This window comes from Palaemon carinicauda, chromosome 13, assembly GCF_036898095.1.
Source record: "Palaemon carinicauda isolate YSFRI2023 chromosome 13, ASM3689809v2, whole genome shotgun sequence".
Classification (NCBI taxonomy): Eukaryota; Metazoa; Arthropoda; class Malacostraca; order Decapoda; family Palaemonidae; genus Palaemon; species Palaemon carinicauda.
In genome coordinates, this window is record NC_090737.1 from 136116038 (window position 1) to 136131681 (window position 15644).

Below are 15644 nucleotides of genomic sequence, written 5' to 3' on the forward strand. Positions count from 1 at the left end.
GGGAAAGAGTAAAATAAGTGTTAGATTTCATTAATAAGGAAGGGAAAAAAGTAAATAAGTGTTAGATTTCAGTAATAAGGAAGGGAAAAAAGTAAATAAGTGTTAGATTTCATTAATAAGGGAAGGGAAAAAAGTAAATAAGTGTTAGATTTCAGTAATAAGGAAGGGAAAGAGTAAATAAGTGTTAGATTTCATTAATAAGGAAGGGAAAAAAGTAAATAAGTGTTAGATTTCATTAATAAGGAAGGGAAAAAAGTAAATAAGTGTTAGATTTCAGTAATAAGGAAGGGAAAAAAGTAAATAAGTGTTAGATTTCAGTAATAAGGAAGGAAAAAAGTAAATAAGTGTTAGATTTCAGTAATAAGGAAGGGAAAAAAGTAAATAAGTGTTAGATTTCAGTAATAAGGAAGGGAAAGAGTAAATAAGTGTTAGATTTCAGTAATAAGGAAGGGAAAAAAGTAAATAAGTGTTAGATTTCAGTAATAAGGAAGGGAAAAAAGTAAATAAGTGTTAGATTTCAGTAATAAGGAAGGAAAAAAGTAAATAAGTGTTAGATTTCAGTAATAAGGAAGGGAAAAAAGTAAATAAGTGTTAGATTTCAGTAATAAGGAAGGGAAAAAAGTAAATAAGTGTTAGATTTCAGTAATAAGGAAGGGAAAAAAGTAAATAAGTGTTAGATTTCAGTAATAAGGAAGGGAAAAAAGTAAATAAGTGTTAGATTTCAGTAATAAGGAAGGGAAAGAGTAAATAAGTGTTAGATTTCAGTAATAAGGAAGGGAAAAAAGTAAATAAGTGTTAGATTTCAGTAATAAGGAAGGGAAAAAAGTAAATAAGTGTTAGATTTCAGTAATAAGGAAGGGAAAAAAGTAAATAAGTGTTAGATTTCAGTAATAAGGAAGGGAAAAAAGTAAATAAGTGTTAGATTTCAGTAATAAGGAAGGGAAAAAGTAAATAAGTGTTAGATTTCAGTAATAAGGAAGGGAAAAAAGTAAATAAGTGTTAGATTTCAGTAATAAGGAAGGAAAAAAGTAAATAAGTGTTAGATTTCAGTAATAAGGAAGGGAAAAAAGTAAATAAGTGTTAGATTTCAGTAATAAGGAAGGGAAAAAAGTAAATAAGTGTTAGATTTCAGTAATAAGGAAGGGAAAGAGTAAATAAGTGTTAGATTTCATTAATAATGAAGGGAAAAAGTAAATAAGTATTCTATTTCTCTAATAAGGAAGGAAATAAGTAAATAAGTGTTATATTTCAGTAATAAGGAAGGGAAAAGTAAGTGTTATATTTCAGTAATAAGAAAAGAAAGTATTTCATTTTGATTGTACATTACTTTTCTTGTAGTTTATTCATTTCCTTATTTTCTTTCTCACTAGGCTATTTTTCCCTGTTGGAGTCCTTGGGCTTATAGCATCCTGCTTTTCGAACTAGGGCTGTAGCTTAGTTTGTGATAATAATAATAATAATAATAATAATAATAATAATAATAATAATAATAATAATAATAATAACTACATATAAAGCTAAAAATTTTTGCCAAAATATGAACACGGAAATAGGGTCAATCATATAATGTGTTTCATAACCAAGACCTTAAAATAAACAATCAAAGAAGTCTAAAAAGGTTAAAGATCAATCAAGATCAAGAATATATCATGAGGTCATTAATACTTAATTGATCTGAGATTGGGTCGCAAGGTAAATTTAACTTTGTCATGACGTCACAGTTTCAAAATCTATAGATATTCGTTCTTATCAGAGGATTCAAAATTATTATATGAAATTAGGAGACTGAAGGATACCTAAGAAAGTAATGTATTTCATATATACATAATATATATTCCTTTTCCTCTAATTAGGGGTGGCTCCAAAAAAAAAATCAAGTCACTGTCACTTTCATGCACTAAGTGCTATATCATAAATAAACATTGGCAGTTTACACCAATGCAGAACGCTTTTGGATACTGCATCCAACTTTTATGCTTGCAGTACGCCATCCACCACTATTGTATATCTTAGTTTAAGCTAACCTTATATCAGCATGAACTCTTGTTATCTCAATGATTATTATTATTATTATTATTATTATTATTATTATTATTATTATTATTATTATTATTGTTGTTGTTGTTGTTGTTGTTGTTGTTGTTGTTGTTATTATTATTATTTTTATTTTTATTATTATCATTATCATTATTATAATTATTATTATTATTATTATTATTATTATTATTATTATTATCATCATCATTGTTATTATTAGAACAAGCTAAGCTACAACCCTAGGAAAAGCAGGATGCTATAAGTCCAATGGCTTCAACAGGGAAAAATAGCCCAGTGATGAAAGGAGAAGGGAAATAAATAAGATAGTGAACAATTAAAATAAAATATTTCAAGAACAGTAACAATATTAAATTAAATCTTTCAAATACAAACAATAAAAACTTCAATAAATAACGAACCTGAATTTCCCTCAGCGCCGCGCGGTAAGACTGGTGAAGTTCAGTTACGTGTTCTGTGATTCTCCGTAGAAGTTCCGCCCTTTCTCTCGCGTGTTCTAAGATTTCTTCACTAAATGTAGCTTCCAGTTCTCTCAATTCACCTCGTAATCCTTCGATAACAACCAATTTCTGGTCCGTTAGCTCCTGACTCCATTCTAGAGGATAATAAACAAATAATTTTTTTTTAAACTGTGCAGCGAACGTATCGTGTTGACATGAGAATAGTTACAGATTAAAGGTTTAAAGGCCACCCGTGAATGGCAGAGGCAAGGGATAGTGACATTGCCCTATCAAGCAGGACAATACCCTAGAGACCGACCATATTACATAGGATCAGCGCCCGAGCCCCCTCTCCACCCAAGCTAGGACAAAGAAGGGCCAGGCAATGGCTGCTGATGACTCAACGGATAGACCTATAGGCTCTCCTAAACCCTCCATCCTTAGCTCACAAGAATTGTGAAGTTGCAGCGATCAGAGGAACTAACAAGTTTGAGCGGGACTCGAACCCCAGTCTGGCAATCACCAGGCAAGCACAACTAAGATATATGTCTACTGTAGGTTTTAGAGCTTTCAAATATGCGGCCCTAAGACTGCAAAAAGCTCCAACTATACATCCGAAAGACTAAAGATAATAAGGCTTTGGAGAGTAAACTAAAGACTTTCTTGTTATCTAAGTGCTTCAGTAATGTGGATTTAACAATAAACGAGCAATAGGCTGTGTGAAATGCTGAATGCCTTGGAATGTATACGATATAATGAATTACTAAAGGCCTTGCACAGTAGAGAGTAGGGTTCCCCTGCATTGTAAGACCTGAAAAGCAGCCCTTAATGTAAAGTAAATAAGCAAACGTTACCCTAGGTCGATTCGTGTTACAAATAATCTCATGTTAGTATTAAGTATCTGAGCTTATGGTGAAACCTTACAGAAGCGCGAACGGCTTTGGCACAAAATCGCTTAGAATTTCTGAGGTATGTGAATTTGTCGTTAGAAAAACCTTGTTTATGTTGCAAGTAATTATTATTATTATTAATATTATTATTATTATTATTATTATTATTATTATTATTATTATTATTATTATTATTATTATTATTATTATTATTATTATTATTACTTGCTAAGCTACAACCCTAGTTGGAAAAGCATAATCCTACAAGCCCAGGGGCTCCATTAGGGAAAATAGCTTAGTGAGGAAAGGAAACAAGGAAAAGTAAAATATTTCAAGAACATTAACAACATTGAAATAAATATTTCCAATATAAACTATAAAAACTTTAAAGAAACAAGAGGAAGAAAAATAAGATAAAATAGTGTGCCCGAGTGTACCCTCGAGCAAGAGAACTCTAACCCAAAACAGTGGAAGACCATGGCACAGAGGCTATGGCACTACCTAAGACTAGAGAACAATGGTTTGATTTTGGAGTGTCCTTCTCCTGGTAGAGCTGGTTACCATAGCTAAAGAGTTTTCCTGGTTCTGTCATACATGAAAACTGTGTCCTAAAGTACCTACAAGCTCTGTTTGTCATACATTCTTAGGTATTAAGAATACTACACTGCGTATTCCACGTTAATTTCAATAGCCAGTTGTCAATATTCAATTGCTAATAGCTGTAAAACGATTGGCATAATGATAATGTTATATTTTTCTCAGTTATACAATTTCCTTTGCCATTTAGCTGTCGCTTCTATTTGACACGTGCAGGATTGCTGAACTATCTGAATTGTTAATGAAATTAGTAGAATACTAACATTGAAATATGTAGAACATTTCAAACACTAAACAAACGCATATATATGTATGTATATATATATATATATATATATATATATATATATATATATATATATATATATGTATATATATATATATATATATATATATATATATATATATTTACAGGAGAGTACATTGGCTCCAAAGACTGAGCCAGGTCTCCTACTAAAATTGAAGAAGAAGAAAGTAAATAATTGATACATTGGTTCCAAAGATTGATCCAGATCTCCTACTAAAAATAGAAGAAGAAGAAGAAGAAGAAGAAGACAAAACAACAACAACAACAGAAACTAACACTGAGATCAGTATAGATAACATCATCAATATACTAGTCATCTTAATTTCCTCCATATAAAAATAATGTTTTATGCAGTAATATTGAAACAAATGGAAGGATAGAGTATAGGGTCCTCTATCCAGTTTTGTATTTGAGGTTCCCAATGAGGATTAACTTAGCAACTTTATTTAAAAATCAGTAATTAAAATCTTTTAATAGATGGCGCTCTGTTGATAGTGACGATGTGATTAAAAAAAAAAAAGAAAAAAAAAGACAACGGGAAGGATTTGACGTTAATAATCCAAAGGTTTAAAGGCCACTCATGAATGGCAGAGGCAAGGGACAGTGACAATGCCTTATACCTAGTGACTGATCATATATACATATGATCTACGCCTTAAAGACCAGGGAGGGCCAGGTAGTGGCTGCTGATGATTCAGCAGGTAGACCTATAGGCTCCCCCAAATCCCCCATCCTTAGCTCATAAGGATGGTAAGGTTGCAGATACTATAAGAAATTATCGAGCTTGAGTGGGATCGAACCCCAGTCTTATAGATCGCAAAGCAAGGACGTTTCCAATAGCCCACCACAACCCAAAGTCCAGAAAATGCATGAACTGTCTAACTACTCAAGTCAAAATTCTATTTCCTCTTCTAGCTTACGTTTCAGCTGGGATAAACTCTCATGGAGGTCTTCTGGTATTTTGAGCTTCGTGGCTGCATGTTCCCAGTGATCGTTCATCTTCTTCAGTGCCTTCGTTGTCTGTTCCGTGTCCTCCTGCAGGGTCATCCTCCAGGCGTCCTGACGACCCTCGCTCTCCACCACTGCGTTAACTTCTCCACTGAGGGCAGCCACTTCCACGTTACCCACCTTCGAAAGACAGAAGAGAATTTTACACCTTTATGTTTCATTATAGGCTATAATTACCAATAAGTAAGTGAATTTTAGAATCTCTTCACATTATTATTAATATTATTATTATTACTAGCCAAGCTACAACCCTAGGGCTCCAACAAGGAAAAATAGCCCAGTGAGGAAAGGAAATAAATAAATGATGAGAATAAATTAACAATATATCATTCTAAAAACAGTAACAGCGTCGAAACAGATATGTCCTATATAAACTATTAACAACGTCAAAAACAGATATGTCATATATAAACTATAAAAAGACTCATGTCAGCCTGGTCAACATAAAAACACTTGCTCCAACTTTGAACTTTTGAAGTTCTACTGATTCAATATTTTAAGCCTGACCTCAATTATAATACGCCTGCTGTCCCCTTTTCGTAACAGACTGCTTTTTTATTCAGTCCGTGTGTATTTTTTCAATAATGTTTTGCTTATTATATGTATTTTTTTTTAATTTGAAATGGTACTTTTTCTTTTATCTTTACTTTAGGTAGCACTGGTGATGACATTTGAAATGTCGAAACGTTTACAATGAATATGTATGTGGCGACATTAGTATTTTTGTTTCTCCTTTTATAGACCATTGCATACTTTATTTTTATACTTGTAACTCTAATTCTTTTTATGACCATAAGATCAAAATGTGAATGCATGTCTGAGATATTATATATGTAATAGAGTACTGTAATTAAGTGGGATGTCTTACTTACTTTATTTTAAGGGTTGTTTTCCCTGGTCCTGTCATACATGGAAACCCTGTGTCCTACAGGGCTTACAAGATGTTTGTCCTAAATTTTTAGATTTTAAGAGTAATACACAACATGTTCAAAGTTAATCGTCAAATTCACATTCATTACACTAATTATAAGAGAAATGTCATAAGAATTAACGTAATATATACTGTATGGTTTCATGTCAGGAGTGTAATTGTTCAAGATTTTAATATAAGACCACACATACATACACACACACACAAACACACACACACACACACACACACACACACACACACACACACACACACACACATATATATATATATATATATATATATATATATATATATATATATATATATATATATATATATATATATATATATATATATAGATAGATAGATAAACAGATAAATATTCAGGGGCTCATCAGTTAAGAACTGCGAGTGGTCATGAAGAAATACTGATTTAAGGTTTTAAACCCCCAAAGAATATGTTTTGAAGAAAGAGTTTTTAGTTTCAACAAATAAAAAAATAGAATAAAATCCTATGGAATAAAAAAAAAGCGAAATTTGTAAATTCTAGCCGAGGTTTGCTTACCATGGTACATCCTTGCTTGACGAGGGAATGTAGGATCTTTTCTCGCACATGAAGGGCGTCGGTGAAGGTCTTCCCAGCTTGGTTTGCATATTGGACCCCGGAATCCTCTTTGCTAATGACTAAGTCGTCGTCACTAAAAATACAATAGGATATTTGATTTACAATTTATCAGTCAAAAAGTTCTCACGGTGCACAAGCTACTCATGTACAATTGTTTTAATAACTTACGATTAAAATAACTATTCCTAAATCATGGTGTACGTGATCGTAGGAACTGTTGGTATACCATCTGAAACATTAATTTTACTGATGTAAATTACCAACAGCTTTTAAAAATTCTTAATATTTCTGTTTGGGGTCCATTGAAAGACATTTTTTGTAAAAATTTCATCTGTTTATAATTACCATTTATACATTACCAAGGATGGTGGCACATTAAAATACAATCTATCTTAATTTACTTAGTTCATTCCTATAGAATCTTTTAGAAATTAGTTATATATATCTTTAATGAAACCACAGCAGTACTAGATTAAACTTGACTGTCTAAAGAGATGAAAACATTTATTGCACTTAGAATTGCAACTTAAGAAAACTTGACCTGTAGATGGATTACACAAAAACATCTTTGAAACTAACTCATCTACGTTGTGGCGAAGCCTCTCTTTGATTTTTGTAGCTCTTGGACCAAGCTGGGGCTCACTAACTTCATCTTGAGAATCTTTAGCTGCAGTATTCTCTGCCATGTTTCAGTTCATGCCGTAACTGAATTAACTTCTGCTAAAAGGACGCCGTTGTCATAGCAACGCTGTAACATCCATATTTTCTATACAATAAAGATACTTATGAACAATATATTTAACTTTTAAGTCTTATTATATTTTTAGTTTACTTTATTATGATATTTTATACTAAAAAGAAGAAAATATTAACATCCACTTGAATACGTGGTTGACGCTGAGTGAGATTTCCCTCACTTTTAACTAAATAGGCAAGCGAATTATTCACTCATGGTTTTGTTCTCAATGCTAGTTTTAGTATTTGCTAGCTAAAAATATTCCTTATCAGCAAGTTCTCCGTAATTCTATGCTAAAATTTAACCAAATGATTGCTGATTATCATAGAGCTATTAGATCAAAGACTACTTAGAGAAAGTAGGGGTTTAATGGGTAAACGGAAATACCACAATTTGGATAAGGCTATATTGAAATATTGTTGTTAATATCAACATGATTACATTTTTAATTGATATTCATATATTTTAACCATTATTTTTCTTAATATTTAAATGATTTTATCTGACCTTTGTAATATCAAATAACGAACGAATTTCCTTCACAGGGAACAACTTTCAAGATCAACTTTCAAGATGTCGGCATGAACACGTTTTCTTTATAGTTTGTTGAAAAAGTGACATAAACCAGTGGAACGCAGTTGACACATTAATTGTATTTAGCTGCCCTATGATCGGGTATTACCCTAAAACTTACAGGACACATTATTAAGGGATATCGCTAATCATATATAGGAAGTAAGTGTACAAAGTTCAGTGTTCTCTTACTACGTAATGTAGATCACTCCAGGCATGGGTAGGTTCGTGTCTTATCAAAACACATTTCCTCTATTGCTTCGAAATTCAAATAGTAAAGATATTCCCATGTTTATACACAGGATTAAGACCTTTATTATATCTAGGATAATTAGAATTGAGTGATTAATATGTTATTCTTTGTAAACTTAAAACCTGCATTCTTGCATAGCCATGCGTAAGATACCAGCCTAACCAAATGAAGTAGTTTTGACCTGTAGCATATGCCAAGGCTTACTGTAGGTTTGTATCTGTAGTCATTTATTCTAAAGGACGTCTTTAGGTAAATTAAGGTACTCGTAGTGGCCCCCTGGGTATTGTTCCTGTAGAAGCTGTCATATATATATATATATAGACTATATAGTTTATATTTGACATATGTTTATTGACGTTTTTACTGTTTTTAGAATAATTTATTGTTATTTTGTTCTCATTTATTTATTTCCTTATTTCCTTTCCTCATTGGGCAATTTTTCCCTATTGGAGCTCTTGGTCTTTTAGCATCTTGCTTTTCCAACTAGGGTTGTAGCTTGGCTAGTAATAATAATAATATTGAACTTCTGATTTACATGGTACAATCTCTGTTTGTTCTGAATAATGTATGGATAATATGCATAGCTTTAATTATAAAAGGTAATTAATAGATGTTTATATTGAGAGGACATAGGCGGGATTACGTAAAAGGGGAGGAGGGCAGACCTCCTGGTAAGTAGGTCAAAAGGTCTCTCTAGTCTGCTGGGTATGTGTGTAGATCGTTGGGTCACCAGGTCTATTGGGTAGAAAATGAGAATCCTTTCTATCCGAGTCCTTCGTTACACTAGTTAAGTTAATTAAGAGAATGTTGGTTAACAAACTTCCTGGTCTCGTAGGCTTTTGTAGTTGGGACAGACTATGTCTAAAATTTCAAAAGTTATGGGTGCAAAACTACATTTTAAAAGGTAAACAGCAGCCTTTGTATGTCGGTGGCCAGTTCCTCCAGCTTGCTTAAAAGATGGACACCAACTGACCTAGATTTCCCTCATTTAACCTAACCTACAAGCCGTGTCTTTACCTACTTGGCCTATAGGAGGGCTAATGGCCCCTGCGACCCCCCTTACACTGTCGTATTCTTAGTCGGCCGTCATCATACATACATTATTATTATTATTACTAGCCAAGCTACAACCCTAGTTTGAAAAGCAAGATGTTATAAGCCCAAGGGCTCCAACAGGGAAAAATAGCCCAATGAGGATAGGAAATAAATAAATGATGAGAATAAATTAATAATATATCATTCTAAAAGCAGTAACACCGTCAAAACAGATATGTCCTATATAAACTATTAACAATGTCAAAAACAGATAGCCTATGTCATATAAACTATAAAAAGACTCGTGTCAGCCTGGTCAACATAAAAACATTTGCACGAGCTTTGAACTTTTGAAGTTCTACTGATTCAACTACCCTATTAGGAAGATCATTTCATAACTTGGTAACAACTGGAATAAAACTTCTAGAATACCGTGTAGTATTGAGCCTCTTTATGGAAAAGGCCTGGCTCTTAGAATTAGCTGCCGGCCTAGTATTACGAACAGGTTATCAATATTGAGAACCGGATGTTGAGGAGCCACCGTCCTTGACCTACTTGCAATTATACTTTGAGTTTTGTTAGGATTCAACTTCATACCCCATAATTTGCACGATGCACTAATTTTAACAATCTCCATTTAGGGATTCACCAACCCCAGATCTACATTCAGGGGATGGAATTGATGCAAAGAGAGTAGCAACATCTGCATATGCAACAAGCTTTTTTTCTAGGCAAAACCACATGTCATGTGTATATAGTATGAAAAGTAATGGGCCAAGAACACTACCCCGTGGAACACCAGATATCACATTCCTATACTCACTATGGTGCCCATCAACAACAACTCTTTGAGATCTATTGCTTAAAAAATCAATAATAATGCTAAGAAACGACCCACCCCCACCCCGGTAAACAAACACAAGAACACCACCTAACCTAAGTTTCCCCACCTAACTTAGGAGCAGTATTCTTACCTACTCGCCTACCTTGGCGTTGTCTACTCCCACCCTGTGACCCCTCTTAGACTGCCGTATCTATAGCCTACCCTGAAACTAAGTCTCAACTCAGTGTTTGGTTCAAAACAGTCTTCACTCCTGACAAGGTAACACTAAATCATCATATGTAAATCGTAGAATTAGATTCATATCGTATTTCAAACCAAGATAAAAAAATACTTCCCCATAAAGAAAATCTATTTAACCTGTAATAAAGTTTATACCGGTCAAAACGAAATACTTTCACCCCCCTGGTCTTTACTCGGCATTAGGTCCCAAAAAGAAACTTTCTATTGCACAGGAAGTTAAAACCAATTGCACCAAAATCTCTCCAGCCCCTAGAGAGGAAGAGTCCAAAGGCTCCATTTGACCTGTCACCAATCAGTTCCAAACCAGCTCCAGCAGAAGCCGAGAATCTGGACACGAAATTGATTTAAATCGGTGGTGGAAGTATATCCATCAATCTCCGCTTCGCTGTATTCAATGGTCAAGACTTGTCCTGGGTTGAAGGACGCCTGAAATGTCCTAGAGAGTGTAAACTCAAATAACAGGACCAAAGAACTTGCGCATGAATAAGATCTTGCCTCCATCTATGATATGTCAGAGAAAATTCATTGTCCCCAGTGTTGCCGTTCTTTCACCCTTACCAATAGATGCTGGGATGATACTTTTGATAACAGGCACCACACTGGAGAAACTAGGTATAGGTGGTAGAACAGTTTTTTGGACACTTAAATCCATTTCCACTTGAGTCACGGCAGTGGCAAACATGCACCATTTCCAAGTTGGACCACTGATCCAGGGCAGTGCTCTACTTCACTTCTCTGGAGGAAACTTCACCTGAGAATAAGAAGAAATTTACATATCTTGTTCTGTCAGGAGCAAAGCCGGTCAGTTTACTCTCATCAGTCGACTAACCAGTGGCCCAGCTGAGTCCTTGAGTGTAGTGACACCGTGGTAGCAAAGTTTGCTTGGCTGATTGGCGTTAACCTTACGAAATTCCTCCGTTCGTCGGGGTTCGGAAATCTTCCCAGCACGAGAAGTGGACGACATCTTAGAACGATGAAGAGCAGCCAAGAAAGTGGTCAAATTTAAGGGAACGGGACCTCAAAGACAACTTCCTGAACTTCAGCGATGACCCATTTGAAATTGTCCCTTAAGAAGTCTCTGTCTCCATGAAGAAGTAGAGCCTCTCCATTAACCTTGTCTACATCTCGCAGAAGCATAATTTTTGCTCCTTCCTTTTATCTCTATATGGAATGATCTGGGAGAGGAGTGGGGGGAATGCTAGGGGTAGCAGTCCCCTTCTAGGCTATCACAAGTGAGAGGATACCGGTCGAGCCATTGGGCAAAGTGGTAGTTGCATGGAGCTGAATAGTGGACTACAAAGATGCTTCGTTACGGTTACCTACCGAATTCAACCAAACCCCTCACTCTTCTGGAAGAAGTACAGCAAAGATGATGTAGGAATAGGACGTGCGGCAGGTCATACGTGATGGGTCTTTAGGCTTCTTCAAATCAACAGTGGAATAATTCTTGGAAAACCAATACAGTACTCTCTATCCTTGTAGAGTAATGAAAGAGTACAGTAATTGTAATTTCTTTCAGTGCTTTATCCATTTATATTATTTAAAAGAGCTCGCAAAATATTTGTTCCGTAACCGAAATACAAACCACGCTATTTACATAGGGTTTACTTTCGGCGTAGCTGAAAATGACGAGCCATTAGATTTTTAACGAGGGTTAACTACCCCCGTGCTAGTTAGCAAGGGGGTAGGGGAAGGAGTAGCTTGCTACCCCCCCCCCCCCCACACACACCGGTGAATTGTCTCACTTCACTTTTGGCTCGGACGATGAGCAGACGTGTCTGTCTTTCGTCCTCGCTTTTGACAGCCTTTATCTGTTTTTTCTTTTTCTTCAGCTTTGTGTGTCTGGAAGTTGGCCTCTACCTTCATCGCAATTATGCGCAAGTGCCCTAGACTCCCCGGCCGCCCCTGTGGAACTTTCATGTCGGCAGTCGAGACGGATCCTCACACCCTTTGCCTGCAGTGTCGAGGTCAACGGTGTGATAGAGACTTAACTTGTAGTGAGTGCAGGGAGTGGTCTACCTCCCAGTGGGAGAGGTTTGCCCGGCGGCGTAAGAAGAAGTCCAAGAGAGACCTTTCTCCTTCAAGGGCTGCCTTGAAGAAGGAAGGCTCCAAGGACTCTTCTTCCGCCGCCCGAACCGCTTCCGAAGCTCCCATTCGGTTGGTCTCTCGTGAGAGGCCGTCGAGTGGTAGCGTAGGCCATTGTTCTGTTTCCTGACCTCGGGGTGCGGGAGAGGGTGTTGCCTCCCATAGCGAGGCAGCTCCCCCTCCTCCTCCGGGGGAGGATATTGATTCTCATTACGATGATGACCATGCTGTGTCTAATGATGATCTCTTTCAGCTTTGGGCTTCCTTGGGGCTTAAGGGCTTGCCCTCCAAGGAAGCCCTGTTTGACCTGATCCAGTTGGGGGCAGCTGTCAAGCAATCGCCGGTAATAGCAGAGGTAGACCCTCTGTCTATTGTCGACGTTGTTGTGGCAGAGGCTTCCGACGGGTCTGGTCAAACCTCTGCTGCTGTTGCGGATGTTGCTGAAGGCTCAGCCTCCCCCACCGAACATCCTTCGAGGGGAATGTTGAGTCCAACGGTCTCTCCTGCGGGTGCGTCTCCTCCTCGGGGGAGCGCATTGACAGAGACTCCTCTTCGGAGGACCTACGATGTGGCTGCCCTTCCTCGAGGTCGCCTTCGCTGTAAGGCTCGTCCTCCTCTTCGCCGTAGGGGCCTTCCTTCTCTCTACAAGGAAGTTAGGAGGCGCCCCTTCGGGTCTTCTTCCCCTGCAGAGGATTCTTCTCGTCGGGAGCAGACCGTCGCAGCCACGTCCTTGGACCTCTCCGCAGATCGCTCACGATCTCCTACGCCTGCCAGACCTTCCAGTCCTTCAGGCCTGCCATCGCCCCTGGATGCAGATGCGCTGCAGGCGCCTTCTCATCCCGTCATCCGAGGGGCACCGGTCCCTTCGGGGCAAAGGGACGTTTCCCACAGTGTGGGTAAATCCCTTGCGCGTCAGGGTTCCCCTGCGCGCTCAACTGCGTGTTTGCGCGCAGTAGCGCTCATGCGCTCTCCAGAGCTGCAGCCTTCAGATTTGCCTCGCCAGCCCTCTCCTGCTCGTCAACGCTCTCCTGCTCGCCAGCGCTTTCCTGCAAGCCGTCAGCACTCTCCTGCTAGCCGTCAGCGCCTTTCTGTTCCTACTGCGCGCATGGCGCGCGCCATCGGTCTCCTGAGCGCCCATTATCTCCTGCTCGTCAGCGCGCACCTGCGCACCTTGTTCCTGATGCGCGCCAGCGCACACCCACGCGCCCTAGATCTTCGGATCTGGACGCAGGCAAGGACCTTACTCCTTCGCCTCGCCCTCGCACACCTGTGCGCCCATCTTCGCCTGCGCAACAGCGAGCGCGCACTTCAAGAGTTCCTGCGCGCTCGCGCGCCCACGAGTCTTCTTCTGAGCCCGACTGCGAGCGTTCGCCCTTGCGCTCTTCCTCGCCTTATGATCCTGCGCCCCAGCTGGCTGCGCATTGACACCCTCCTGCACGCCAACAATCTCCTGTGTGCCCGCGCGATCCTTCGCCTGTGCGCAAGCGCTCGCCAACACGCCCATGACTCGGATCGTCATAGGTCTCCGACGCGCGCACACGCTAAATCACCTGCGCGCCATCGTTCGCCAATTCGCTATCACGCGCCAATGCGCCATCACTCTCCAACGCGCCGGTGTTCGCCAACTCGGCATCCCTTGCCCACGCGCCGTCGATCTCCAGTGCGCCGTCGATCTCCTGCGCGCCGTCGATCTCCTGCGCGCCATCCTTCTCCTGACCGCCAGCAATCTCCTCTACCCTCGCGCGCTCATTCACCTGCGCGCGTATATCTCCGCTCGGCTGCGCGCCCGTGCTCCAGCAGTCGCCCACGCCCGACCCTCCGAATGCTCCATCGCGCGAGCGCCATTCTCGCCGGGATCCGCAGCGCGTGCTTCCGACAGGGACGCGTACTTCCAGATCGCCACTGCGCAAGCGCAGGGCTCTTACCCGGGACCAGGAAGAGTCACCGGAGAGGTCCAGACAACATTCTTCCCTTTCTTCTTTTCAGACAGGCCCCGTTGCGTCCACTCCGAAGGATCAGGAGATCCCCTTCCCTCCAGCGGGGATTACTGACACTGCGTCGGTCACCCGTCAGTCTTGGTTTGGTCACCTGATGAAAGCGGTGGTGCAGGCTGTGAAGCCGGCCCTCGCTGATCTGGGACTCAAACCAAAGACAGACTCGCCCCCGCTGAAGAGAAGGAGAGGAGTGGACTTCGTGGTGACTTTTCCCAGGGAGAAGTTGGCTCCTAAGAGGTCCGGCAGGAAGGCTCCATCCCCTTCGCAGTCGTTTTCTCCTTTTCCTGTGGACGAAGCTTTTCCGTCCTCAGGAGAGTCCAGCGAGGTGAGGGCCTCTCCCTTGGCACCAATGGGAGGAACCCCACCTCCTGGAAGAGAAACGTCTCGCGTGGAAGGTACCTCCCAGACCTCTTTGCTGAAGTCCTGTATCCCACCCAGGAGGGAACCCAAGGACTCAAAGACGATTCCTAAGTCGTCTTCACGGATCCGACCAGAGCTAACCAGACCCCGGGAGAACGTCCACGTGTCTCCCCAAGAAGAGCCTTTGGGGACGGGAGACTTAGCTGCCAGTCCACAGGGAGGAGAGCAGCACAATTCGGAGCATGCCTTCTGGCGGGTCTTGAATCTGATGAGGCAACTCAACAGGTTCAAGGACCCGGAGATCGCCCCTCGCGAAGGCAAGGATACGGTCCTAGACCAAGTCTATGGTACCCAGAAACCCCCAAGGGCCAGTGCAGCTTTGCCTTGGTCCCAGGGGGTGAAGAGTGCCAGAGATAAGGTCGAAGCTCAGCTCTCGGAACTCGCCCCCTCTAGCCGTTCTTCTGCCGGGAACAAACTCCTCCCACCTCCTCGTTTACAGTAGAAGAGGTATTTTGAGATCATGGGGGAGTCCAGTATAGCTCTTCCCCTCCACCACTTGGTGGAAGAGCTCACAAGGGGAACTCCTCTTGAGAAGCTCTCCTCCCGGCAGGTGACATTCTCGGCATCGCAGATCCTTAACCAGGAGAAGGTCGCGAAGTGGAATTACGGACTATTCTTCGAAAACAATT

General features: G+C 40.0%; 2 protein-coding genes across 4 annotated transcripts in view; one reads left to right on the forward strand and one right to left on the reverse strand.

Moving 5' to 3' along the window:
• LOC137651832 (dynein regulatory complex protein 1-like) overlaps window positions 1-7521 on the reverse strand; it is a 17549-nt gene extending 10028 nt beyond the window's left edge. The window contains exons 1-4 of the mRNA XM_068385053.1: window positions 7415-7521; window positions 6776-6908; window positions 5210-5417; window positions 2457-2650 (exon numbers count right to left, since the gene is read on the reverse strand). Coding sequence (XP_068241154.1) covers window positions 2457-2650; window positions 5210-5417; window positions 6776-6908; window positions 7415-7521 — 642 coding nt within the window. The remainder of the gene's footprint in view (window positions 1-2456; window positions 2651-5209; window positions 5418-6775; window positions 6909-7414) is intronic.
• A 606-nt stretch (window positions 7522-8127) lies between these two features.
• The window catches only part of LOC137652484 (surfeit locus protein 6 homolog), a 31374-nt gene continuing 23857 nt past the window's right edge, over window positions 8128-15644 (forward strand). Inside the window, exon 1 of one of the 3 annotated variants that reach the window (XM_068385921.1) lies at window positions 8128-8306. Coding sequence is in view for 1 of the 3 variants with exons in the window: in XM_068385920.1 (XP_068242021.1) it covers window positions 8361-8364 (4 nt within the window). In the remaining 2 variants the exon portion in view is untranslated. Of the gene's footprint in view, window positions 8307-8345; window positions 8369-15644 lie in introns of those variants that run through there. The other 2 variants (XM_068385920.1, XM_068385922.1) reach the window with 2 other exon arrangements.